The 27,876-nt window shown below is 42.9% G+C and overlaps 2 protein-coding genes across 3 annotated transcripts in view; one reads left to right on the forward strand and one right to left on the reverse strand.

The window, feature by feature from the left end:
* Positions 1 to 20,040, reverse strand: CATIP (ciliogenesis associated TTC17 interacting protein). Its single transcript, XM_025172868.2, has 10 exons — positions 19,930 to 20,040; positions 13,450 to 13,564; positions 11,032 to 11,232; positions 9,482 to 9,537; positions 7,688 to 7,774; positions 6,232 to 6,402; positions 5,452 to 5,576; positions 3,294 to 3,370; positions 2,943 to 3,031; positions 1 to 551 (listed from the first exon to the last, which is right to left on the reverse strand). Exons 2-10 carry the CDS (start codon positions 13,544 to 13,546, stop codon positions 339 to 341), a joined length of 1,116 nt encoding a protein of 371 aa, XP_025028636.1. The 5' UTR covers positions 13,547 to 13,564; positions 19,930 to 20,040; the 3' UTR covers positions 1 to 338.
* A 963-nt stretch (positions 20,041 to 21,003) lies between these two features.
* The window catches only part of LOC103051292 (putative thioesterase PNKD), a 28,616-nt gene continuing 21,743 nt past the window's right edge, over positions 21,004 to 27,876 (forward strand). The window contains exon 1 of one of the 2 annotated variants that reach the window (XM_007437702.3): positions 21,004 to 21,218. In XM_007437702.3, the coding sequence (XP_007437764.1) occupies positions 21,058 to 21,218 (161 nt within the window). In that variant the 5' untranslated portion in view covers positions 21,004 to 21,057. Of the gene's footprint in view, positions 21,219 to 21,683; positions 21,903 to 27,876 lie in introns of those variants that run through there. The other variant, XM_025172867.2, reaches the window with a different exon arrangement.

The following is a 27,876-nucleotide window of genomic DNA, read 5'->3' on the forward strand; positions in this document are numbered from 1 at the left end:
TGGATTTAGTTTTTTTAGGTGGTTAATTTCTTTAACAACAAAAGGCTGTTTATAGAGTTTGGCATTGCTGCCCATCATTTTTGATTAAAATACAATATAGTACAATACTATAAGCACTGTCTCCCCAAATACAGCCTCAGTAGCTCAGCAGCTTTTACTTGCAGAAGCACTCCAAACACCATTTGAGAGACAGGATGGCCAAAATGGAGTTTCCACCATTCATGGTAAAGGGGGGACCGTAGAACTCTCTAGACAAGGCACTCCAACAGCTTCCAGAAATAGCTCTCCCAAATTCCCGAGTTATTCCCTGGATCTTTATTATTTTTGCTGCAGTCACTTTAGACATGGCTGCGAAAGGGGCTGGGCCTGTCAGATGACTGAAATGATCTGCATGGCGGCTGTTGGGCAGAAAAGGGGGCAAAGAATTCAGCGGCAAAGGTGACCACATCATCGGGCTTGCGAAGGAGAAGCAGTTGCAAGAAATCTGCCAGCAAGGCACTGAGTTCTGGATGGCGACGCACATAGGTAGCATGGCTTGCTTGTAGCTCTTCCTGTTGAAAGGAAACCATCCCATTCTCTCTTTAGGACTTTAGCTCTTCAGTGGGCAGCAAAGGAGGGTCAAAACGAGATGCTCACCTATCCCCCACTCCCACAGTGCCATTCATGTATAAACTCTCCTACCCTAAGGGATGCATAGCCCCATTGTTCCAAAACTTCATGTGTTTTGATTACAAGCCATAATCCCTGATTGTCGGCCATGCTAACTATGGTAATACCAGCTGCAGTTCAAAACATCTCAGGAGCACCAGATTGCCTGTTACCTCCCTATCATCTTCAGCACAGGCATGAACATGGATGCTCCTGTCCATTTCTTCTGTTTCTATCCCACCAGCATTTTGGTCATAGCCACACCACTCTTCCAGTCCTATGATGCTTGCTAGGACTTTCCTCCAGCAATAGATTCTGCATCAACTGTAGATTTGTAACAATGGATGCCAACTTAAATTCATTTGAAATCAATGGGATTTGTAAGTCATGGCTTAGTCCCACTGATTTCATGAGAATGAAGTATAATTAACTTATTCTGGATTCAACTACTATAGCTCTTTAGTGCTACCTCCAAATCAAGGGAACATACCTTGACGTTCTTATTAGCTACAAGTTCCAGTCAACTCAGACTTTCATTTAGTAAGTAAGCCAATTGCAAAACAGATATCAATGTGCCCCCACCCCTTCACTGCTGGGCAAAACTCAGGAAGCATCATAGGGAAAAGACTCATTTATTCTCTCTTTCTCTCTGCTGTTATTCTCATCCTTACAGTATTTGCTTTTAAGTAAAAAAGTTGCAAAGTTTAATAATGAAGCGATTGTATCCTGTCACAGTGGAGAATATAAACTTCAGGTTTGAATTGTTGGGTTTTTGGTGTTTTCTGAGCTTATAGTGCTTTGGTTCCTGCAGACTTTCATAACTAATGCATGCAGGAGTAGAGATTGCTGGTTGTTTATACGTGGTAGATTGTCTTGAGGTATTGGTTCTTCCTTGATTGTTCTTGTTTATCTGGGTGTCGATTAATATGTGTGTGATGAGGGGGGATGTGTGTTTGCCTCTTTCTTTGACCCTTGGTTGCTTCCTTTCTTGAATGGTTCGCAGGTGATGCTTATCTTGATGTGTCTGCTAATGGCTGATTCATCAGAGCCATGCCTCTATAAGAATTATTGTACATTTTTGGATCTGGCTTTTTCTAAGATGTCTACAATTTCCCAATAGCAGTTGTGGTTTTTACAGTCCTTGTGCTGTATGTTGTAAATGACTCCTGCTTTGTCTTCTGTGGCTGTTGGGTCTTTGAGTTTGCTTAGGATGGTTTGGATAGATTTTGTTGGTTTATGGGCTACCATGATGCTGAGAGCTTGTAGTAATTTGCTGGTAGTTTCAGAGAGATTTTTGATATATAGTAGAGTTATCCTTTTCATAGGTTGTGCAGATTGTGTAATTGTTGATTGCATAGTTAGACACTGTTTGTTGAAGTTGCTTGGGTATCCATTGCACTGGAACATATATAAATAGTCTATTTCGGCTTTTGGGAGTTCTGGGTTATTGCAGAGTGTCACACTTCTGGAGTTCTTACCCAGCTTCTTTTGTGTGCCCCTGGGTAGTTGCTGTGACAGCTGAGTGTACTTGATCGGTGTGGGTTGTTTTGCAGCACATCAATAGCCAAAGACACAACTGGAGTCATTTACAGCATATAATTGGAAGTCTGTGGAAATTACTGTGTGGGGCAAAGAGGAACAAAAGAAATCAAAAGAAAATCAAAAGAATGCATCCACAAATATCAACTGGTAAGACATGATGAAAACTCCTTAATTTCACAATACATTAACAAGTTCAACCACAAATTCAGTTGGGAAACTTAGATATCTTAGACTAAGCAGATCTAAAAATTCAAGAGAATTCCTAGAGACATGACACTTTGACCAGTCAGCTATTAACAAACATATTGAGATAAGCTCCATCTACAAACCATTCAAGAAAGAAAGCAATCAAAAGTCAAGGAAAAAGGCTAACAGACATAAGCACATCCCTGTTCATCACACACCTATTAACTGACACCCAGATAAGAGAAATAAGCACCAGCTAAGCAAGAACAATCAAGGAAGAAACAATACTCTCTCTAGGTTGGTTAGATAAGCTACTACATATAAACAACCCACAAATACCATTCCTGTATGCACTGATGTTACCTAGCATAGTAATGAAATGTCTGCAGGAAGAGAAACAAGGTTCAAAGACACCAAGAAATCAAAGACTGTACGCTGCTCAGAGGTTTTATGTTATTGGATTATATAGAAGTAAAATAAGTTAATTATCCCATGATCTTAGAGGTCTGCCATATTATGAGCCATACTCCAGATGTTACCCTGTTCTTAATCCCTGAACAATTCACCTTTCTGTCTAAGAACTTGGAATATAATTCAGGATCCTCTTCCCAGTCTAAGAGGACTTTTTCAAAGATGGGACGAGGGTCTGGTTCATCTGGAAAAAGATGGAAACTGAATGAGAATCTTAGGAATGTGATATACATAGGCAGCAAAAAGCAGAATATATTGTACTAGAAATTTGAAGCTTTCTTGCTTTTAAAGAGAAGGTGTTCCTGTTGTTTTCCTGGGACAGATGATTCACTCCAGCAGTTGTCCATTTCAGCCAGCACAGAATGCCTCAGCCAGCAACAATCCCACCCCAATGCTGGCAATTATTCTGAACTGCATCACAGGGAGAATGCCTGTGAGAATATTACCTTTGTCAATCAAAATGGGCATCTTCAGGATCACCATGGTGGCCGGGGATCCAATTTGTACACGGCGAGATAAATGCCTGGGTGGAGGAGGAAAGAAGGAAAACAAACTAATTGGAGTTTCTGCATTTGCCTCTGGAACTGCAGGAAACAGGCAGTAGCCAATGGCACAGTTGGGCTAGTGATAGATTGTGATGTATTGATTTGCAATAGATCAAAATGATTTATGATTCCCAATTATTGATATCAGAAGCAATAAAAATAACTTCTTATGCTCTAAATTATACCACTGAAAAGAAGAAAGCTTGGGGTAACAAAGAAGGATGGAAAGTCCCTGGATGGGACAACAATAATATAGGACTTCAGTAACTTCACGATGAAATGTGGATGATTTCTTATTGGCATGCCATTGCTGCAAATGGGAATTCCCTCTGCTACAATATATTGAAGTCAGGTGGTGTCTAAATTAAATAAATCAAGTTAAATTCAGTCTCTAGTAGTTGATCAGCTGGCATATGTTTTTGGGTACTAGAGTTACAAGAATCTGAATCTTCCTTTTTATTTGTGTTATCCAGTTTGCCAAGACCTAAGTTACCAAGCAATGACTAACCCAGAGCTTGCTTATGAAGTTGCCAAACCCAGACACTTTATGACACAATACAATGTGTAACCCCCAAATGCTGCCTATACCATCCTATGCTCTGGAAGACAGAGAAAAGTGGTAGCTAGTGAATCTCTTGCTATATTCCTCCAATACACTTCCTCAGATTACTGAAATTATTGCTTTCTGACCATAAAACATGGAAATGGACAGTAGCTTTGTTGGAAGTATGAATTCAATGGCACTGACTCTTCAGCACCTCATGACCTGCTGACCACAAAAGGGCAGTGGGGTATAGATAGAGAGTTAAGGATTTACTATGTGTCCTTTCTCTATTACATTGCATGATCTTTCTCTAAGAAATTGCCAGTCTCAGGTCACTTCTTTCCATCTTTCTTATCAGGCACTTATGGTCTTTGACTCTCCTCCTAGTAGGATGTAGTTAGTTAGATGCTAGCCTTTGTCTATTCCTATAACATATTTCTGGTAAATAAAACTTATTTCTCTTATACAGTAGTTATAAAACCCGCTCCACTAAACATTATTCAGATCAGATTCCCACTCTCAGGAAAGCTGTTTCTCTCTCACACACAGAATGCTTCAATCTCCAACAAGGCAAAGGCCCAAAGGAGAAACAGCTAGGTGTAGCTATATTCTTTTCCCTTGAGGCCTCAAGAGGCATCAAGGTGCAGATATTGCCTGCTGGAAGAGTCATCAACTCATGCAAAGAATTACAGAAGATGTTATCTATTTAGGGCAGATACACAGTATTCAAAATCAACCTTTGGGTTGAAAACATCTAAAACTCTGCAACAGTAGACAAGCTGCGAATTCTCTGGATGCTGTCAGATTATAATTCTATTCTTCCCAACTATTGCCCATGTAAGCAGAGCCTGACTGAATGCAGAAAACATCTGGTGGGCCATAGGTTATCCCTGAAGCATTTAGAGAAATATTCTTTAAATACTTCTAAGATCAGTAAAAGGGAAGAAGGAGAGATTCAGTACAGATCTGCTCAGTGTGGGTGTCAGCAACCCTCCATGCTTTGGAACACCCTAGCCTTGGAGGTACAATTGGCACCCTCCCTATTAGCAGTCTGTAAGGTATTCTGTAAGGTAGTTAAGACCATCATGTTTGAATGGACATTTGGGGGTTGACACTGTAGGGTTATTTGATGACTGAGCAGCCAAGTGCTTGGTTGACTGTTTACATGTCTGATTTTGATGTTCAGCTTCTCTGGTTTTTAACTCTGTCAGCTGCTTAGAGTTATTTTGAGCTGGGTGGTATAAAAATATGTGCACTAGAAAAGATAAAATAAAAGGTTGCTATGCATTAACTCAAGCCATTTTAATGGAAAAATAGCTTGAGTTAGTTGATAATACTTGCAGTATTGTAAATGCTTCAAAGAAAGCCAAGCTGCAGCAGCAGGAGGCAGCAAGGGCCTTACCAACTAAGTGGCAATAGCAAAGCCCATAACTGAATATATAAAGGCAAAAAGTGATGACCTCACTACACGCAGGAAAAGTCTGAACAGGAATGATTATACCAGAGCTTCCTTACCCATCTGGTAGGAAGCAGAACTGCCAGTTCAGTGGGGGGACCTCCACAGAGTGTACAGTCCTTTCAATCACAAACACATTCACTTCCTCTTTTTTCACTTGCTGCTTCTGGAAGCCAAGGGTATTCTAGGAAGAGATTGAGGAATTGGCAGAAATGACACGGATAGATGCATAAGGATGGGTGTTGAGGCAACAATGTCTTAGTTGCTCCAGTGATTAGGTAGTTGATTTCAACATTTCATCTATATATTGCAGCTCAGTCTGGACATCTAGTAATCTCTCTTCCTTGGTTTAAATATTAGACATTCAGGACTTATTCTAGGTAAATGGAAAATCTGCATGGGGATATCTGGGCTTCATTTTTATCCACCAACATCAACGCTGGCTTTACACCTCTGCTCCCTGCCCTTTTATCCTCTGCCTCAACATATACTTCTTTTTTTCTTACCAATTATAAGAAAACACATAGGAAGAAATGGAATCAGGATGCCTGGATAAGTCAAAGAAATAGGGCAAGAGAGCTGTAAGAAACTGCTTTATAATGAGGGACCTGTAGGTCCATCTAACTTTCTATTGCCTAAGCTGATTGATGGTCATTTGATAGAGATTCAGGCAGGAGATTTTCCCAGCTTTTATCTGGAGATGCCAGGACTAACACTGGCACCTTTTATGGTCAAAACCCGTGCTCTACTACTGATCTATAGTCCTCTTCCAAGACAGAGTTCCCACTATATTGCTGGGTTCTGCAAGCATCAATTGCTCCCTTATAATGTGAGCTTACGTAGGTAGAGGTACAGATGTGCTGGTCAGAGTCAAATGAGAGGAAAATAGCATCTCGTGGCAAGGACTGCCTCCTGGCCATCACTCGCAGCACCAGGAAGTTGGCAGATTCTGAGATGAGGCCCTGAAGTTGTGCGCATCTGTAAGAAAATGTGTCGACGTGGATCTCTTCCTGGGGGAGAGAGAAAAGGCTAGACATCCTTTACAAAAGCCCAGAAAACAACCAGAACAGCAGGCTATCCTGAAGGAAAATGTTTGGGGTTTATGGAAGGCACACTCAAAGGACAAGACAAAGCTACCCATTTTTTTGGCAAGATTGAGGAAGAGGAGGATGGGGTCATAATGCTCCTTCTTCTTCACACATACTGGTTAAGACTAGGAGTTTCAGAGTCCTCAGTTCTGATAAAAGCAATCTATTGATGAGATGGCATTAAATTTATATGCTCCCTTCCAAACATATCATGCTTACCCCAAACCTTCAAATTAGTTTCAAGATGGCTTGCAGTCATTCTCCCCCATCCCATCCCAACCTCAGAAAATAAAAAATGCCCTACAGGACAATCAATGTTTCCTTCAGCTGACCAAGTGGACAGTGGAAAGAATGACATCCGAGCAGGACTCTCCCACCGTCACGCCATTTCTTTGGACACTGGGTGCTTATCTCAGAAGGCCAAGAAAGCACCAAGCATAACCTGGCCACCAGCATTAGGTTTGTGCCATATGAGCTTTCCATGCATTCTTTTAATGCAAAGGATCCTTTAAAAACCTGAAATGGGATAGGGCAGCAAGCTTGCAAGCCCCAAGAATGGTGTCAACGGGCATATATTTGCTCCAGGCCCCTCTGAGGACATATGCTAGATAGATGCTACAGCAGGATGTGATCTGAAGACAGACCATTCATCAAACTTGGCAGTTTTGGGGATAGTCACCTTGGATGAAGATAGCCTAGCTGGGATACTAGTGATATTGTCTTGAGGGTACCATCACAGAACACAAGAGTTGGAAGGGATCCTAGAGATGATTTTTACACTGCTATTTGTCACTGTACTCAGGAGACAAAGTGCTTTTGTGGTCAGCAGCACCAAAGTTTCTCCACCTGTGCCACAACATTAAGTTCTATGCGACAGTTAAATGACAAGATCAACTAGAATAGCTTTCCCTAATCTATCTTCATATGGTTAATTAGTTGCAATATATCAAGTTTCTTAATAACAGTTAGGCAGGTTTTAAAGGCTGGCAAAACTCTCACAGATGCTTGGAGTCTCCACCCTTGCTGGATGGATGTTGAGATCCTGATATAACTGAAGGGTGCTAGTCTGAAGGAAGCTGGATTAGTCCCTATTTTGCACTTGCTGGGATGCTAGAGACATTACAACTAATTAATTCTTGTGAACTGTGTGGAAGAGGGAATTGGGATAGGTATTCCAGGTTCTTTAGGCACAGCTCACTTTACTCACATCTCTTTCCACTACGGTTTTGGTCACACAAAGCTGGCCATGCTGCTTCACCACTTGGGTCCTGGTTTCCACTGGATGATCTCTGAACTGCAGGAAAAACAAAAAGCAGCAGGGAAAGGTGACATAGCAATGCCACCTAATTATGCAGGATCCTGGACAGATGGAAGCTTCACAACTAGTTGAGGCTTGAGATAGCTTTCCCCTGTGATCTTCCTGAAAGCTTTCTTACTTGTTATATCCTGTCCTTCCTCCGGGAGCTCAAGGTGGCACAGCATAGCACAGCACTCCTTCCTCCTGTTTTCTCCCAGACCATGAGAATAGCCTTTGACAGGCCAGTTGTCCATGAATGTATCAAATCCCCCTTTAAAGCCATTCAAGTTGGTGGTCATTATTATGTCTTTTGATAATGACTTCATTATGTGCTATAGAAGGAAAGGTTTTAATACTTCTAATTTACTTCATTAGATGTCTGATTTTATTGTTCTAAGAGAAGCTTTTTCTAGTACACTTTTTCCATGTCATGCATTATATATTTTTTTAACTACCCAGCAAACCATATAGGATAAGTCTTCTTTTTCCATGATTGCTCTGTTTATTCAACAAACTGTGATGAGGAACTTTTGTGAAAGGTTTTCTGAAAATGTTGATTGAGTTATCTCCATCCATGTGCCTGCTGACACTCTAAAAAAACTCTAAGGGTTAATGATGGACTTCCCTCTGCAAAACTCTTAATTTTTTACTGCCAGCAAATGGCCATCTGGAGTTTTGCAACCCAGATCTGGTGGCCCTCCTCTTATTCCTTGTACTTCAACACAAGACAGAGGTGGAAGGAATTTGGACTCATCCTCAGATTCATCTACCTGTGGTATGAAGATGTCTTGCTAATTATTCATCAGGGACATATCCTTGTGGCACTGCCTTTGTCTCATCCCTAGTCAGCTTATATTTGTCTTGAGCTATTCCAGTTTAAACATAGTGTTTCTCTTCTTCTCCCAACACAATTTCTGTCATGGATACAATCTGGCATGCTCTTTCGATAATCTGGTTGATGATGTAGTCAGGAGTTGGTTCCTGCCACTGCCCACTTTACAGTGCTGACAGCATGACCCCCTCCCCTCTGGCCACTGCCCTTCATAACCATTTTGACTAGGGCTGTAATAGAAACCAGGCATCTGCCCCCATAATGCCTGAAACTTTCTGAAGCACTTCTCAAAAGTGGGGTCCTTCTAAGCCCAAGTTTATCACTCTTTTGAGAGTGACCAGTCTTTTAAAAAAAAGGCAAACCAAAAGCCAGGACCAGAACTCTCTTGAGCGTGCATGCGCCTATGTATTAGCAAAGCAGGGAGGCTGACCAAAGCACCATTGTCTAGACCGGTGGAAGAGAGAACACTGTTTGCAGCCAACCTCAATCCCTTGATCATTTGCTCAAATAAACTAGAGACAAACTTGTACAACCCATGCCTTCCTCCTATAATTGATTAGTATTGTGCTCTCTTGCTTCTGTTTTTTCCCTCTTTTTCTTAAAAGCTGCCTGCATTTTTTGCCACTGAAATTTACTAGGTAGCTCTCCCCCCACCCCCTCCAATGATCCTTCTCATTTCACTTTGCAACTCCTCCTCCCACCTGCCAGCTTGTTTGTGGACTTTTAAACACAGGGGTTTTTTTTTGCACATTTTAGCACTTTGGGGGAGTGGAATCTGGGGGAGGCTGCTGCATATGTTCCAGCACTACCAGGCTCCCTGCTGGCTGATGAAGCTAGCAGTGGGGGGAAAGCAAAACACATAAGACACTCACCCTCACACTTTCCTGAGTGTGCTGCTCCAAAATCTCCAGTTTCTTTGTTACATATCCTGATACAAAAAGGGAATTTGTAAGAAATCAAAGCAACAATACAACTGTTTACTTCCTTTCATGCAGCTTTCCCCAATTTAGTACTCCCCAAATATGTGGAATTATGACTCCAAATGGCCACATTGGACCAGATAATGGGAATTTTAGTCTGGAGAGTATTAAGTTAGAGAAAACTGTTCTGGGATACCTTGGCATGTTGGTGCTGCGTGCAAATTTCTTATAACCTTTGGAAATGTTTCATTTTTCACCAGGGGATTATGAGTCTCTCTGCAGTCTTCTGTTCTGGTGTGAACCACTTGTAGTAACAGCTTAACCAACCCAGCCTTACAAAGTTTCTCAAAACACTAGCCTTGCACTCTTGCTTTTATTTACATTGGTAAAAGTATCATTTATATAGTTGCCTAAAGATAAGAAATGACTAGTTTGGAACAGCTACATCAGCAAAGAATTGCTGATAAAGTCGTTTCAGATGTAGATGTACCTGTAATTGCCCAAATAATAGTTTTGGGGTTTTTATTTATTTAGAGAATGTAACTGCAATAATAAAAATGTTTTAAGCACATTCTGCTATTAGAAAGGAATGGGAAATAATTAAAGAGCTGATAGTCAGAAGAAGGAGCAACACATCACACAAAATACATAGACCACTAATGAGTGCAATTCTAAACTTACTTTTTTTACTACAACAGTAAGTCTCATGAAAATTAGTACTAACAGCTTCCAGTATAACAGCTTCCAGTATCTATTTAACAGACACCACTCTACTTAGTTTTTATTTCTATTGTACAATGTATTATCTATATTCTATAATAAAACAATTAATTTGGAAAAAAATACAAAGACAATTTAATGGGACTTATTTCTAAATAAATCTGGTAGGATCCAGCCAATTAGGACAGGAATTAAAATGTTTTAATGGAAATAGTGAAATATTAAATGCATAACTAGTGCAGTAGGTCAAGTTTTCTGCTCACTGCAGAAGACCTATGTTCCAGAAGCATGAAGGAGCCCTAAGTGGAAGCAAACTTAGATCAAATATTGGGATCAGAGTAAGGGAGAAGAGCATCAAATTGAATAGGTTGGTATGCTTGAGTATTATTTCCTAATTCTAACTGCCATCATTACACCTACAGTTTTGAAGTTCCCATGTCACCCATTTTAAAAATGGAAGGCTGAATTTAGGCATAGAAATTTGTCTCATCTTTCTCTTCTATCATCCTCATCATGCTGGTTTGTGTGTGTGTGTGTGTGTGTGTGCCTTTGAGTCATGTTGATTCCTGGTGACTGCCTGAACCAGTCTCTGCAGTTTTCTTGGCAAGATTTCAGAAGTGGTTTGCCATTGGCTCCTTTCTAGGGTTGAGAAAGAGTGACTGGCCCAAGGTCACCCAGCTGGCTTTGTGCCTAAGGCAGGACTCACAGTCTTCCAGTTTCTAGCCCAGTGCCTTATCCACTACACCAGACTGGCTTATCCTGAATTACTGCACTGAATTTACCTGTAAGGGAGGTTTTGCAAGGTACCCCATCAATGGTCCCTTTGCTATTTGCATGGACCAGGAAACAGTCTTCCTCTTGCCAGTCATCCAGCGAATAGCAGGCCCACTTCACCGAGATGTCAAACGTCCCTATAGTCTCTCCAGTCTCTGAAATAGTCACCAGTGATTCTTCAAAAAGGCAGGGTTGAATCTCTTTTATTTCTGAGAAACGAGATATAGGAATTTCATCCTCAGGAAGACAGGGAGAAAATGTTACCCACTCGCTGTCAGATGGACAAACCTTAATATAATAAACTGGGATGACCCAGTTGAGTTAGAGCCTCCCTTTACTGCTTTCTTGTCCTAGTTTCATCCCCAATTTGCTCATGCAGGATATCCCTGTGTGAAAGCAAATTGGGGCAAAAAGAGAATGTAGCTCATTTTTTACTTCCCTCCTCTATGTCTACAGATCAGATGAGGACTAACTTCAAATAACCCTCCCTTCTCAGAACTCAGGGAACTGTGATTCAAATAACAACTATCCATTAAAACTGTGCTTAAGGCATATTAAGTCTGCTTAGTGTCATGCAAACCCAGTCAAACATCTGCCCATCTTTTGTGGAACTGGACAGCACATAAAGTATATAAGTTATGTAAATAATTTAAGTCTCTCATCTTTCAACCAGCATTTGGACCACAAAATAGCTCACAAAAGCTCTCATTCGGGACAGTGTATCTTCAACAGGCTTCTTTTCTGTTGAAAGCCAGAGTAGGCTCAAGGAGCCTATGAAAAAAGGGAATTGATTAGGTAAAGCATGGATTGATGCCAAAACACAACTTTGGAAAACTATGAAATGTCACTGCAATTAAAAACAACAATCTGGGTTGAGAAGAGAAGAGGAATTTGAATATGCCTGGAGTGGCTGTTGGCTGTGAGGGTCTGGATGGGGAAGAACCAACTCAACCCTGGCAAGATGGAGTGGTTTTGGTTTTTGCCCCCCTTCCCCCAGGGTCTGGTGATATGCCATCTTTGACTCTGGATGGGGTGGCGCTCCCCCAGACAGCGCTAGTGTGCAATTTGGGGGTCCTCCAAGACTCACAGCTACTGCTCAATGAACAGGTGGCAGCCATGGCTGGGATGGGCCTTCTCATATTCATCTTGTGCATCAATTGTGCCCTTTCCTAGACCGGGAGGCCTTGCTCACAGTCACTCATGCCTTGGTCACTTCCTGTTTGGATTACTGTAGTGAGCTCTACATGGGGCTGCTCTTGAAGACCACCCAGAAGTTACAACTGGTCCAGAATGCAGCGATGTCCACAGTGTTGGGTACTGTTGGGCGCCTCTAGGTACACCCCTACTGTGCAAGCTACACTGGTTCTCAGTTCCCTTCTGGGTGCAATTCAAGGTGTTGGTTATCATCTTTAGAACCCTATATGGCATGGGACCAGATTATCTGTGGGACTGCCTGTCCCTGAGGATATCTGCCTGTCCCACCAGAATTGATAGAGTAGGCATGCTCCAGGTCCCTTCCCTTAAGCATTGTCAGCTTGTGGGTCCTCGGAAGCATGCTTTTTCCATTGCAGCTCCTGCCTTATGGAACACCCTCCCCCTGGAGATCTGACAGTTCCCCCCTCCCCTTTCAATCTTCTAGAGAGCACTGAAGACCTAGCTGTTCCCACAAGCGCTGGGATGGGGGTGAGGTCATAGGAAGAATATGCGGTTGTGGCGCCAGATTCTTCTGTTTTTCCTTTTTTGGTTTTATTGTATATATGTTTTTTATTGTTGAGTGTAAGCCATCCAGAGTTTGGTTTTAAGATGGGCAGTTATACAAATGTATTAAATAAAAATAATTAATTAATTAATGTGGATTGGCAGTTGGAGACCGAAATGTTAACGTGGATCGATGCATGACCGTGCTGATTGAAAACATTCCTTAGCAGTTTGGAATGGAGGGCCAAAGTACACTAGCTTGATCCCAAAGACGTCATGGCTTAATAGAAGTCTGGATGTAAGAATTCCATACTGGAACTACAGTTGGGGAGGGAAGATTAATACTCCTCTTCATGTGTATTTTGGTCCTGATACAAATCTCCCACTTTGTTGCATCTACTATGATTTTGAAAACCAGGTTTTATAGTGCTGCATTCTGGGCATCCTTCTCTAGCCTAACATCCTTCAGCTGTGTTAGGATTAGAACTAGAGGCCAGTACAGTCAACTCCCACTGTGGCTAAGAGTTCTGGGAACTGTAGTCCCAACAGAATTAGAAGGTGTCCGGTGGAGAAAAGCTGGTCTAGCATCACATCTACTTTTCTCCAAGATACTTATTTTGTAAAATTCAGTATGGCAAATATTCATGCCAACTCTAGCTTTTGCTGAAAAGACAATTCTGAAATAAACACAAACAAGAGTACATGCCCTATGTTAAAAGGCCACTCACCAATGAGTGAAAGGAAGTCCACTGCCTCCTTGCTGGCAATTGGAATTCTTTCTATTAGTTTATCTTCTGTTGCTCCTTTCAATGTCTTTTTTTGCATGGTGGAGAAATGAGAGTTCTAAAAAGAGGAGGTGGATTTTGTAAGCAGTGGCAGATTGTAATAGCAATGCTCTTTACTAAGCAATATCAACAGCAGTATCCTAACTTTGTGGCTGCAATTGTAGCTATATGCTATGTGAGGCAAGTGGCATAATTCAGTTTATCCTATTCCTGCACACAGAAATCCTTTTATAAAAGGTTATTACTGCTATTGAGAAGCGTAGGGGCTTACATCATGAAGGCAGGGGTAACTGAGGCTGCATGAATACACCTTTATCTGGAAACAAGATGCTGTGGATTGGATTGTACTGTGAAATGACACAGAATTTTGTTTCATACAGTCTTATCTTTGATCTTTCCCACATCTTTTGCACAAGGTTGCCATATCCCAGCAATCCAAATCCAGACAAATGTGTGCATCATGTCATTAGTTTTGTGGCTGTACATTTGAGATAAAATTCTTGGCCAAATGTGCATCCTGAAATATCATACTCTGTGTGTGTATGTGTATATATACATACAAACACAGACACACACACACAAGCACACATGCCCTACAGTCCCAGTCACCAATCAAATAAAATGAATACCAGAAAAGTACCTGACAGAGTTAGTTAGTGGGTGGTTAGGTAGGTAGGTAGACAGACGGTCGAGATTTGGCATCAGTTGGGCAGAGTGATAACAAAGAATAGAAAAACACAAGGCAGAATATATGTACTTTCCCCCTTTTGTCTACTTCCCCCTCCCCCCACCTCCCAAAATCTAACAATTATGGACATCCAGATAGTGTGTGCATGTGTGAGAGAGGGAGCCTTTGAGTCAGTGTTGACTCCTGGTGACTGCCTGGACTAGTCCCTGCAGTTTTCTGGGCAACAATTTTGGAAGGGGTTTACCACTGCCTTTTCCTAGGGCGGAGAGAAAGTGACTGGCCCAAGGTCACCCAGCTGGCTTCGTACCTAAGGCAGAAGTAGAACTCACAGTCTCACCGTCTCTAGCCTGGTAGCTTAACAACTACACCAAACTGGCTCTCCAATCTAGATGGGATAAATCCCAAATACTGTAGGCCTAAATCCAGAAATTCAGGAAAAGTAACACTATTCACACAATTTTTATCGCGTTACATGATGAATTAATGTTACACTTTTCTTGTACCTTCATGTAAGATTTTGGCAGGCTCCTCTATGAAAATGTAAGAATGCTCAATATATCCACATTACAAATTTTAAGAGGCATTGCCTCTCCACAGAGTATTCTGGAAATGTTATGGAAGGGAAGGCTTTCTTACAAAATTCTCAAAAAGCTACCATTCTCAGCATTCTTTGGAGAAATTTTAAACTGGCAGTTAAGCTGGCCTAAAACCCCAATGATGGTCTTGTATCTTTAGTCTTCCTTGATATCTCCTACTTTTTTCTGCATCTTAGAGGGACCAGATTTGGTCATGATTCTCCACAAAGAACTCTGGAGAAAATATTATGATAGATGAGTTTCTATAGATAGAATTGAGATTCTGGAAAAATCGAAAGAGCCCCGTGAAATGCACAAAGTTAGACTAGACTCTTAGCAAACACAAAATGTAAACCCAGACAAAGAACAAACAGGCCAATTGAGAGATGCAGTGTCATAGCCAAGGCCAAAAAAAAAAAAAGAGAAAAAGGTAGAAGAATAAGGAAAGTCTGAAATAGAGACAGTTTATGGTTCAGGATAGTCAATATGACACAGAGGCAAGGAAAGTACAAATTAATCAAGCAACCCATCCCGTCAACCTGCATAGAAAACGAGCCAGACCTGGGTCCAGTCCGGAGAAGATTCTAGGAGTGAAGTGGACCCAGTGAGAAGAAATAAGAAACTGCAATTACTTTGAAATTGGTGGAAATGGAGATTCCTGGTGGACAATCTTTTTGGTATGCTGCCCAGAGTCACCTGTGGTGAGATGAGTGGCTATATAAATTGATTAAATAAGTAAATAAGTAAGTAAGTAAGTAAGTAAGTAAGTAAGTAAATAAATAAATAAATAAATAAATCTCCCTGTGCCCTAAGTAGAGACTTAAGGGTTAACATTAATCAGAAATTGTTTGATAACATCTAGTGAATCCCAATGTGATAATAGGTTTAACAATGAACACGTGAATTCAGGAATGCAGAGAGAATGATTGCAAAACCCAGATGTTTCCTGCCCCATGTATCCCCTCTCAGTTCTTACTCTCACCTATTACGCCCAACGACAGCCATCCTGCCGTGATGGGCGACCACGTAAATCCTTTAAATACATAAATAAATCCCAATTATTTACAACCCACCACGTCTCTTCCCAAAAAGGGAATGAGCCTTGAAAAGAATGATGAAAAACTAGCAGGAGATCAGCTTCTCTAACCTGTGTTTTCTTTCCTTTTACAATGACTTGCAATGCATGCACTGGTTTCTATAGCAACAGACTCCTCCCTCCCTCCCTCTCTCTCTCTCTCTCTCTCTCTCTCCCCTTAAAGAAACAGAACTTTGTCAAGAGTTGACGGTATTGACCATACTTTTTCACAAAAGGGTAGAATAAAAACTAAAGATTACTATTCTCTGAGAACAGGAATAATGATCTTGGCAATGCACACTTCTGAGAATACCAACATTGTATATTTCTTTTTCCTACTTTGTTTTAATTCTGCAGCACAATCGAGACATGTCTCTGCAAGTAGTTCTTTGCCCAATTCTCAAAAGATCTAATTCAGTAACAATAACATGGGAAAGAATAGCATCTTGGATGCAAGGAAAAAACCTGGCTGACCTTGCTTTATGTATGAAGCAAAATGCAAACAAAACCAAATAATTTTTTAAAGAAGAAATTAGGGGCACGGATGCAGCTATTGTAATACTTATAGGTTGGATTCAGAAATTACAGTGAACCATGGTTTAACTGTAGTTTACTAAATAATCTACTATTGGCTGAGTTCACACTCTGCATTAACCCAAAGCCAAACAAACCACATAATGGCTTAGCATGAGATGTAGTACTTAATATTAATATTTAGTATTCTTATTAGGTATGTGCTCATATTTAAGTGTAGCACAAGACCTAATGTTTAGAGATGCTAACTCAGCCATGTTTTCTCTCTTCTCATCTGATTCCAGAGAAGATTGTTACTAATCATCAGCACTTTGAGGCCTCATTATATTAAGCTATGATTTATTTTAATAATGGCTTGTTGAATAAACTAGAAGGATATATCCTAAGCCAAACTAAAATACTAATAGAGGTAAATATGAAACTAAAATGTCTGCATTCATACAACATGCTACAAACAAACTACAGCATTCTTTAACTACAGTATTTTATTTATAGTATGTATGTATGTATATAATAAAGCCACTGTCCTGGACAAAACCCTGAGCATCCAGGCGTACATCAGTAAGATGGCACCCAAAGATGAGCTGCTGAGAGAATGCCTGAGGCAGCAGCAGGCATGGGAGGAAGTTCAAGCAGAGGAAGTGCCATGGAAAGACAAGACCCTGCATGGGATGTACCATTGACAGATAGCTGAGGTGGCTGACCTTGGGAAATCCAACCAGTGGCTGGAAAGGGCTGGGCTAAAAGACAGCACTGAGGCACTGATCATAGCAGCACAAGAACAGGCACTAAGCACCAGATCCATAGAAGCAGGGGTCTACCACACTAGACAGGACCCAAGGGGCAAGTTGTGCAGAGAGGCCTCAGAGACAGTCCAACGCATAGTGGCAGGGTGTAAGATGCAGGCAGGAACAGCACAGCCAAGTAGCTGGCACTGTGTACAGCAACATCTGCATAGTGTATGGGCTAGACCCTCCCAATTTTAGATGGGAGATTCCACTGAAGGTTGTGAAGAATAACACGGTTAAGATCCTGTGGGACTTCCAAATCCAGATGGACAGGCAGGTATTGGCCAATCAACCAAGATATTGTGGTAATAGACAAGGACCAGAAGACAACAGCGGTGATAGATGTAGTGGTGCCAAGTGACAGCAACATCAGGAAGGAGGAGTATGAGAAGCTGGAGACCAGAGCCTGAAGGAAGAACTTGAGAGGATGTGGAAAGAAAAGGCCAAAGTGCTCCCAGTGGTGATAGGAGCGGTCGGGGCTGTGACTCCTAAGCTGGGAGAGTGGCTCCAACAGATCCCAGGAACAACATCCAAGCTCTCTGTCCAGAAGAGTGCAGTGCTAGGAACAGCTAAGATACTGCGCAGAAGCCTCAGACTCCCAGGCCTCTGGTAGAGGACCCGAGATTGAGGAAGACACAGACCACCCATAGGGGTGAGAGGGCTTTTTTTTTTTTTAAATAAAATGTTCACTTACATTCTCTGCACTGTTCCTAGGATATCAGGGAACATGAACATACTGACAAGACCCCTCCCTGGCAGGGAGCTGCAAACAAATATCTTTGAATCGTTTCAAGGAAGCAACCACACCAGAAAAATAAGCCAAAACATCCAATTGCCCTTTAAAAACAAACAAATAAAAGTGTATGCTTTGCTCGCTGATTTGAAAAAAAAAAGTTTCAACATCAGCCTGGGTGTTGCTACACCATCTGGTGGCCCAGGCTAGAAAGACATTTGAAGGGACACCTCCAGCTAGTACAGTACATCCAGCAGAGATTTCTGAATATGTCTTTGGGACACAAATAGGAGTTAAATGAACATGAACTCAATAATGCTCCATAGGAAGCAACTCCTCGAGAGCATGAAATAAAGGTAGTTTAAATTTGCTCAGGCTTTGCCCAAAAAGGAAAAGTCATCCTTGTTGTCGGCCCTCCTCTCAGCTGTTTCTACAGTAAATGGGAAAGAATCCCTAACATCTGGCTAAGCCTGGGGACACTATAGTGTGATGGAGGATGACAAAAACAGCAAAGTGAGATACAGGAAGAGAAGGTGAAGAAAGGGTAGAAGTGTGAGGGGTCTGAAAGGAGGGCAACAAAAAAGGGAAGATGGAGGCTGCAACCATGTGACTGAAGCCCCGGTCCTTTCTTTACATGAATCTCATGCATATGACATATGCAAAAAAGGGGCAGAATTTCAAGCAGCCGCCAGCTTGACTTTTTTGCCCTCTCCTCAGTAGAAATACAAAACTGAGTTAAAAGACTGACAAACAGAAATTGGGATGAAATTTGCAAAACTCAGCGGACTTCTATTTTTAATGCATTTTTTTAGAAGGCTAGTGCAATCTGAACTCCCATGTTTGCCATAAAGAAGGGGAAGCCCAGTCATCTGCAACATGCTTGGAAATGCAAGTTTTTGACATTTTAGCAGGCTAGTAAAAAGAAAAAGAAACACTTCCTGTTAAGTGTACAGTACTGGGGAGGGAAAGAATGGAATTCACTGGCCTGCTACTAAATTCTGCACCAGCCAGAAAAGGTCTTCCTTTGTGGAAGGGAGGCAGCAGGCCGGCCCTGCTTCGTTCACCACCATGGAATTTATTCTCCCTTAAGTCTGCTAAGTTTCTTGATAAATACAGAGGATGAAGATAAAGAACAAGAAGAGGAAGAGGAAGAAGAAGATCATCTCAAGAACCCTACTGGATTTGGGGGGAGGGAGAATAAATTATTAACAGAAATATGCATAGTAATCTTGAAAAGAGTTGAAGAAAAAAAAAGACTATGTATCAGAGTCACCACCCAAGCTAATGCAACAAACATCACACAACTCCTCTTTGCTTCTGGCATTTTGTGGACCTTACAGCATAGTGCTCCCTGCAGCCTCTCCATTATATAGAAGCAGGATGTTTTGCACTGAATCACAGCTAGAATATTTTTCATACAAACTCTAACTTATTTAAAAACTAATTCAAACCACAGCTGCCTCTTTTGCAATAGAGAGATACTTAATACCAAATTCAGTGGCTCACTGTGGAAATGCATATGAATTGAGAATACTGTATAGTATACTGTATAGTATTATAAATAATGCAAATTAAAATAAAGCTCAAACGGTTCCCATCATTACAACTGCTCTTTGTTACTCCAAGGTAGTTCCAGTACTGTAGTGAAAAGAACTGCAATACAAATCAGGCAACCATATTCAATAGTAACAGCAAAAAGGCCAGTGTAAAAATGCTAGCCCCAATTTGCCATCAATTAAATCATGTTGAGGCTTCACATGGACTGCATATTGAGCAGAAACTTGATGTTTATGTGTGCATGTGACAAAGTTAAATATGAATTTCAGCATTTGGAGATAAAGGAGTATGCAGCAACCTAGGAAAAATAATCAGACTACAAGTCTAAACACATTTATTTTGGAAATAAATCCAATTTGGAGAGCCTTACTTCTCAATAAATATGCATGTGGCTGGGAAAAATTACTACAATACAAATTATACCTTTAGAGGTATTTGGCAATACTATAATGAATGTGTAAATCTAATCTTACCTCCCATGATTACTTTTCTCTTGGCCTCCCTTAAATATGCATGCTTCTCCTTTCCACCAGGTAGGATCCATAATGCAGCTATACATAACAGAACTGTAAATTACCTAGAAATAAAGAGCGAAAGAGGATGGAGCAGAGGACCAATGATGATCTGTTTCAGAATAACCTCTGAAATAACAGCTTGATCATACATACCTAAACATACATCTTTCAGAAATAAATCCAGTTAATTATATAACTTAATTAGTCAAAACCACAACCTTGAAACAAGTTCTGTATATTAAAAACTTCTTTTTACATGCTCCTAAACAGCACAAGACCTCGCATGTTAGGTTCTTGGAATATTCATCAGATGCCATTGTTTACACATGCACTTCAAAACTGAAATACACCAGCACAGGGAGAATACACTCCCATGCTTGTTTGAGGGCTAAAAAAATGACAGTTCCCTGAATGAGATGAAACCACTTAACAGCCTCTAACAAAAGTTTGACCCTCGATTTAGCAGCGTTTATTTCTAAGGAAAGATCAAATGTAACTTAGTTAATTCATGTAATGAATTGGTCTTTAGACACCTGCTATAGTCCAAATTCGGAACTGCTGAACTGACTGCCTGTTTATAAAGACGCTCAAATATGCACTTGCTAGATAGGTAGCTGCGGCTCATGGTCTCGAGGGTAGAAAGCCTGATAGCCTTTAGAAGTTCTGGACTTCAGTTCCATTCAGTCCACCGAGGAGTGGCAATGGCAATGGCTCATGGGACTGTAGCCTAAAACATCTGGCACACGCTTGCCTACACCTGCTTCTGTCACACTACATCTATCATCCGCTGCCGATCTCAGGCCGCAGCAAGGCAGCTTCAAGCCAACGAAGGCACGACCGAGTCTCCCACGCTCGATCGTGGACTATCCTGGTGACAGCCGGTGGGGCAGCGTTGAGCGGGGACCCCCCAAGCGGGGCGATCGCGGCGCCTAGCGGTCGCGAAGGGAAGCAGCAGCCACGCGCTTCGGCTGCGAAATAGTCGGCATTCCAAGGGGGCGGGTCCCGAATGTGCTGTGCGGGAGGTGGGAGGGCCCCTTCGAAGCCAGCGGGGCGGGTTGGAAGCTTGTCGCGCCCCCTCTGCAGAGCATGGCTTGGGTGGGTTGGTTGCTGTGGATTTGGGCTCTGATAACCGCTGTCACCGCTTCGGGTCGCCGGGCCTTGAGTTACGCCTTTTACCGCTGCGGGAACGGGCAGCGTTTGCGCCAGATGCCCATGGCCTTGGCGGGTCCCCTGCTGTTCCGCATTGGGTAAGTCGGGGGAGCGGAGGGGTGGGGGCGCTCTTTTTCGTGGTGTCTGGTACAAGAACGTGCTCTGGGGCTGGCGCATTCTTGGGCTGAGGGGGTGCACTCGCTGGTCTGCTGCAGTTGGAAAGGTCTTGATCGGGCGGCGGGGGACTAGGGCTATCAGATCTGAGCTGCAAAAACCAGAGCGGCCGCTAGATGGAGGCCACGAGTTAAGAGTTTTCTGCGGATTTTTGCAGCCTAGCTAGAGTAGCCGGGATGTGCGTGTCGAAGAAAGGGACAATTTTCTCCGTTTCTTTCGGGGTGCAAAGAGATACCTGAAGTCAAAGTTCCAGGGCTTTACGCTTTGGGCTGAGAGGGGGTCTGCTTCGATCCCAAAGGACGTATTTGCTTCAGTCGGATTTTGTTGCATTGAGGACAGTCAGTCCAATTGCGGGGGAAAGTGTTTATTGTGCGCCTGCGCGGGGGGATTAACTGGCTTTTGCAAAGCGAACATGAAGGAGGAATTCGGCAGCTCTGTTAGCGGGCGAAAGGAATTATGGCTAATGGGGTTAAGGCTGCTTGCAGGGTTCAGGGAGAGCGGCCCGGTTACATTTGCGGGATTGGAACAGCAACATTGTCCGGGGGCGTCGCAGCACCCAGAAGGAACCCTGTGGAAACGAGGCCAGCCGCGACGCTTTGCAGGCAAAGGTTAGATTCGAAGCCGGCTTAAGCTGCCGGCGTTTGCTTTGCAGCCAGGAAAGGCGCACTTGTAGGCGTGGGTATTTCTGGGAGCAAGTTAGTCTGGGACTGGATTGGTTGGGAATGGTGGATGCCTGCGCACCAAAGGAACATCGGGTGCAGAGCCTGCACGCGCGATCAGTGACCTTGCGCAGGTAGCTCGCTCTCCAGGGCACTGAGAGGTTCTGGGGCGGTGGCGTAGAATACGACTGATGTCTGCTCCCCTCCTCCCAAATCGAGAGTTAAAAAGGACGAGGTTCTGCTGTGCGCAACTTTTATGGGATTCTTTCGCCTACGGCGGTTGCGTTTTGGCGGCTTTTCCTGGAAGCGCCGAAACATGCTGAGCGTGTCCTCTGGAAATGCCTCTCATTCAAAGGAGAGAATATAACAATAGCATTTCTGTAGTGTTCCCGCTCCTTTACCGTTTAGCATAAGCGCATTTTCCTCTCTTCCAGGGATTTCCTTGGGTGGTAGGGAAGAGCGTGACAGACCCACACTTTGTATAAAAAAATGACCGGGCCGACTCTTGGTACTTCCAGGTGGAGCTGGGAAAACCCTCTGCTTAAAAATTCCAGAGAACCATTGTGTTAATCATACAGATACCATATTAGTGGTTCAGCTGTGACCCGAATCTCTAAAACGGTAGTGTTTGCTCCATTTCTCAGTCGCTCCGCTCCAAATTCCGATCCTTGCATTCATTCTGTGTAAGAAAATAAATGGGGGAAAAAGTAAGACGGTGGAAACGTTAATGCTGAATTTAGAGCTGTGTGGACTACACTAGAGTTACAATTTGGGGGGGGAGGAGGAGATAGCGAGAAAATAGCACAAACTGTCAAGATATGGCTGATATTCCAAGGGAAGGCTCAGAAGCGCAGGATGCAAAAAGATCACAGCCTCTGAAGGATAAAAAGCCTCCAAAAAATGTGCTGTGTGGGATGTACTATGCACTGTCATGTAGAAAAAAGAGGTATTATAATTTCTAATCGTTCTTCAAACTCCACCCCCCCCCATCTTTTATGATAAAAAGGCTGTTTGAAGAGATGGTGACAGATGAGGCCTTAGAACTATACCCTTTCCAGTAGGTGAAATAATAATGGGCACATGAGCCATCAAGAACCTGAACTCCCCTCTTCCAAAGCTAAGTGCTTTCTTCACCCACCCACTATTAAAGACAAGGCATTGGGGAAGGGGAATGGTTGGAGATCCATGACTCACTAAAAAGGAAGAGAGCTTTAGCTTGTAAGCGAATTGGTTAAAAGGAGAGTGCCAGGTCCTGGCTTGGGAACAAAGGGGAGTGGGGAGGAAGAAGTCGGAAATTGTCTTTGGAAAGAAGCTTAACTCCTAACAGAATTCTCTCTGGGCCCTAGCTTTCCCAACATAAGCCAGTGCATTTATAATATCTTTTTGAGAATTGGCAAAGGAAAACCTCCCAAACTGTTTCTGGCCATTTTTCCTCTTCCCCCAAAAGTTCCCACTCTGAGGTTGGATGCAAATCTCACGGAAGCATCCCTTTCCCGCATTCTAATTCAGTGACATTTCTGTTAAGTGTAGTTTGCTTCTATGTTTGCGTTCCGTGTTTCTTCCTTCCTGAAACGTGGGTAGTGTGCATGAAGGTTTCCAGTTAGCATTTTCTATCCAAGTCACCCTTGAATTGATCTGGACTCCTAGTGACTTTGGCAGTAAGATGGAAATTATTTGCCACTGCTTCCAGATTTTTTTTTCCCCACTTCCTACAGCCCTGGGAATTCCTAAGGATCTCCATCCAAGTATTAATTAGATCCCAGCCTGCTCAGCTTTTTCAAGATCAGTCTAAGTCAGCAAGGGGCTGCCACCAGCATGGCATTCCATCTAGGTATTGATCAACTTCAGTAAGATGGCTGAATTGCTGGTTCCAGCCTTAGGTCATTGTTTGAACATCATCATCTCTTCAGTCTTAGGCTTTGGGGTTTACTTCCTTTCTCCTTCCACCATCCTGGTACAGGTTGTAAAGTGGTGACTTCAGAGAAGACCAGATGAAAAATGATGGGGCACAAAAGGCTGAAAACATAAATATAACAGATCTACGTAGGAAGTATTGCCAGGGAGTCTAACAAGCTGATTCCCTGCCTCTTCCCAAAGACAACTTGGTTTGATTTTTATTGCTGAACAGCAAAGTCAGATCTCCATGCTGATCTTCTTTGGATTATCAGTATATGAGTCCATGTTTACTTTCTGCTTTTTTGGCTTACGGCACAAAGGATTCATAGGGTTATATGTGTACTAAAGCAGAGGGGTTCAAACTTTAAAATAGTTCTTTGCAGGCTTGTCGTTTTGGGGGGGTGTAATTTTCAGGAGATGAGGAATCTGACGTTGGCTTAATCTTAACTTAGTTAAATCTCCATCCTTAGTCCTCTGGCTTAATGAAAAGGAAGATAGCAGATGTTCTTTGGAATGGCAGGATAGGCGGTGCATGTGCGCGTGTGTGCCTTAAATGAGAAATGTGTGCCTAAACTCCCTGTGGAGTGGGAAGTGAGGTTCAAATAACTTCCAACATTCAAGGGATGCAGGTGAGTTACACCTGCCCATTGCTCATCCATTCAGCACACATGATTAGAGATTATCAGGGCTCAAGACCAATTGGGCATCTTTAAAAAAACCTACCTTTTTAAGTTGGCCACGAACTTCCCCGTAAATTTTTTTTTGAAAATACACAATTTTTGACTCAATTTGCTTATTTATTTATTACAGGGATCTTTGTGCTGCCCACTCCTTCAATTCTCAGCAGTGTGGGAATCATAAAAGCCAAAAACAGATAAGGCTACAAGAAAACAGATAAAACTATGTAATTAAACAACCATAAACCATTGTTGCCTCACCTATTCCTACTATCTAATGGATTCTTCTCATCAAAGGCCCTACAGAACAGCACAGTTTTAACTGCCTTTCTGAATGTTGGGGTCATCTTGGCCTTGGAGGTCAAGCTATTTCAGAGTGAGTTACTCTGCATTAATTGTGTAGATCAGTTGCATAATTGATCCCTGAATTAGTTGCAGCGCCCTCACTCTTTGTGCAGTGAAAAGTGGTGTTACAATAATTTAAATCGATTTCACATACATCTTGGCCCTTACAGGTCACAGCCAGGTCTCTATTAGTATTGCTTCTTCAAGGTGATTTTCATAAAGAAACTATCTAGCCACGCCAAACCTCAATATTGTTTTTATATTGCTCTACTGAGTGGGTTACTTGGTTGATTACTGACCAGTTACGGGTGGATTTTACTTGCAGGGCGTGATGCCTTTTTTAATGTGTATGAATTGAGAAAGGAAGAGGAACAGAAGAAAGCCAATAAACTAAACTAAATGCAGTTTAGGAAGCCGCAACATCTGTATTAGTTTGTTGCCTGCCTATATTTTAGATAATCATTGGAAGCAGAGTGGAGGTGGGCTTAGCTGTCCAGTGACTCAGGTAGAATTATCCCTCTGCCAGTTACATGTTTATTGGGGGAGGTGTCTTCCACGTGTTTGAGTGCATAAAAATTCCTGCACATGTGTATCCTTCCTAGAGTTGGTCATCTGGTTAGTTGGACTTTGTCTATTGACTGGTCAGCCTGGTGGCTGCTTATCTGACCTTGGATGCAGACAGTGAAGGTTTTGCTTTAGTCCTGTTTTTTGTTTCTGCAGGCTGGCATCAAAAACGCAGCTTAAAAGCAGCAGCCACACTTGGCATAATGAACAAACCAGCTGGTTGTTGAAGCGTTGGCTGTTTCTAGGCTTACAAGGCGGTTTGCCAACCACTCCCACCTCTGTCCCTTTAAGAGAACAGATTTCTCTTCTGGTTCATAGTGTACGTTTGAACAATTGTGTCTTGTGCTTAGAATAAACGGTTCAGCTTTTTGCATCCTCTTGACGTCAGCTGTCTGCAGCGTGCATGGAGTCTGATTGTCTTACCCTTTGATTGCATTGCAATGCGGGGCTGCCATCAAGACTATCTTAGGATGGTTAGTCCCAGCCAGTTGCTCTTCAGTAACGTTGCTGGCTGTTCTCACTGGGTGTTCAGAATGACAATTCAGCACTTCTCAAGTTCATTGGGTTGAGGAAAAGTAGCTTAGGCAGTATTATTAGTTAAGGAATGTAATCCTGTACAAAAATCGTCCTATTTGAATCTTTACCATGATTTCATGTTTATTTTCTGCCACATCCTCTGCCCTGATCTGGCACTTTTTCCATCAGCTCCTCAGCTCTTAAGCTCTTCAAGGTAGAGACAGGAGCCCTCGTTTTATAAATAAGTCACATTGTTATCTGAAAGAGTATGTCCATAATCTTTTGAACTACATACTTAAATCCCCTGTTAACTTAACATCATTGTGATCCCCATAATACTTTTGTCAACGTAATATTAAAAATTCAGCAGTGCTTTCTACTAGAAGTTTCCTGTCTATTCAAAGGAATGATGATGTTCATTTCAAGCAGAATATCCAGAGCATGTGTTCATTTAATATTGCTAGATGTTCCTTGCTTTCCTAACCAGCTTGAAGGGCCTAGGAATAAAAACTGAAAAGAATCTGTTGCAGATTTCCATGGGACAAGATTTGCATGATTGACTGGATGGGAGCACACCGAAAGGAATCTGAGCTCCCCCCCCCCGAAAAATGCATGAGAAAAGAATAATGTAATAACATACAGGTAGACCTCAACTTATGACCATTTGTTCAGTGATTGTCAAAGTTACGGCGGCATTGAATGAAGGGACTTACGACTGGTCCTCGAAATTACGGCTATTGCAGTGCCCCCATGATCATGTGATCAAAATTTGGGTGCTTGGCAGCCTGCTGGCACTTACAACTGCAGGGGCACTTCAGTTCCCCCCCACCTGCCTATCTCCCCCCATCTATGCCCTTTTGTCCCCCTGCTGCCCTTCACTCCACCACCCCAGCTGACCTTTGCCGTCTTCTTACTCCACTGCTGACAAGGTGTGCCCGACCTGGCTCTTTGCGAGGCAGCTGCTGGCCACGTGAGGCTTTCTTCCCCAGGTTGCATGTATCCTTGTGTGCAGGAGCCTTGCAGTGCAGGATGGCAAGGGAGTCTGTGGTTGGGACTGGGCTGGGGCGTCTGCAGCTTTGCACTGTGCTGCTGGGCCATTGCTGGGGCTGGGCTTTGCGCTGCAGCTCTGGGGCTGCTTTTTGCAGTCCCAGAGCTGCAGCATGCCAAAAAGCCCTTTTGCGCCACACTCCCGGTCCAGGCTGAGGCTGGGCTTTGTGCTGCAAAGGGGCTTTTTGGCGTGCAAAAAGCAGCCCCAGAGCCACAGTGCAAAGCCCAGCCCCACCCCCACCCAGCAGCCTGGCCGTGCCCAACTCGTCACCAGTGGGAGCAAGAAGACAAGGAAGGTTAGCTGGGGCAGCAGAAGGCAGGGTGGCAGGGGTCTTGGAGTGCAGGGTGGCGAGGCCGACTGGAACTGGGCTGGGGCGGTTGCGGCTTCCCGGGGCGTGGTAAGCAGCCCCAGAGCTGTGCAGTTCTGGGGCTGCTTGCCTCCCCGCAAGGCAAGGTGCAGGGTGGCCAAAAGGGCAGAGATGGGGGGGAGATAGGCGGGTGGGGGAAGTTGGAGGCAGTCCCTTACCTTACTGAGGCTTGAGGCTGGGAGGGGCCAAGCTTGGAACAACTTGGATTGGGGTGGGTCCTCAGCTTAATGACTGTAACGGGGAGTGCTGGGATTGCTGTCGCTAAGTGATGCGGTCACGTGATGTCTCGCTTTACGACTACATCGCTTAACGATGGAAATTCCGGTCCCAATTGCGGTTGTAAGTTGAGCACTATCTGTGAACTCTTTTGGTTGTTTAAAAAGTCTGCATCTTTATGTAACAAAGAATGATACTATTCGGAAGTGTTGCAAGGATGGAGCATAAACTGGGCAAAATGTCCTCTGGAAGAACTTCCATATACCATCCCAGTTTTCTTCCTCCCAGTCTTTT

Source organism: Python bivittatus, unplaced genomic scaffold (genome assembly GCF_059951505.1).
Source record: "Python bivittatus isolate LINGU-HERP-01145 unplaced genomic scaffold, Pbiv_v1 ctg000480_np1212, whole genome shotgun sequence".
Classification (NCBI taxonomy): Eukaryota; Metazoa; Chordata; class Lepidosauria; order Squamata; family Pythonidae; genus Python; species Python bivittatus.

Bases quoted from the DNA above. Each gene is read 5' to 3' on its own strand.
- CATIP (XM_025172868.2), bottom strand. From the start codon at position 13,546: ATGCAAAAAAAGACATTGAAAGGAGCAACAGAAGATAAACTAATAGAA. The intron at 3,371-5,451 runs GTAAGGAAGCTC...TCCTCCACCCAG, and splicing joins TTCTGCTTCCTACCAGATGG to GCATTTATCTCGCCGTGTAC. The intron at 552-2,942 runs GTGAATTGTTCA...TCCTTTCAACAG, and splicing joins CCAAGTTCTTAGACAGAAAG to GAAGAGCTACAAGCAAGCCA.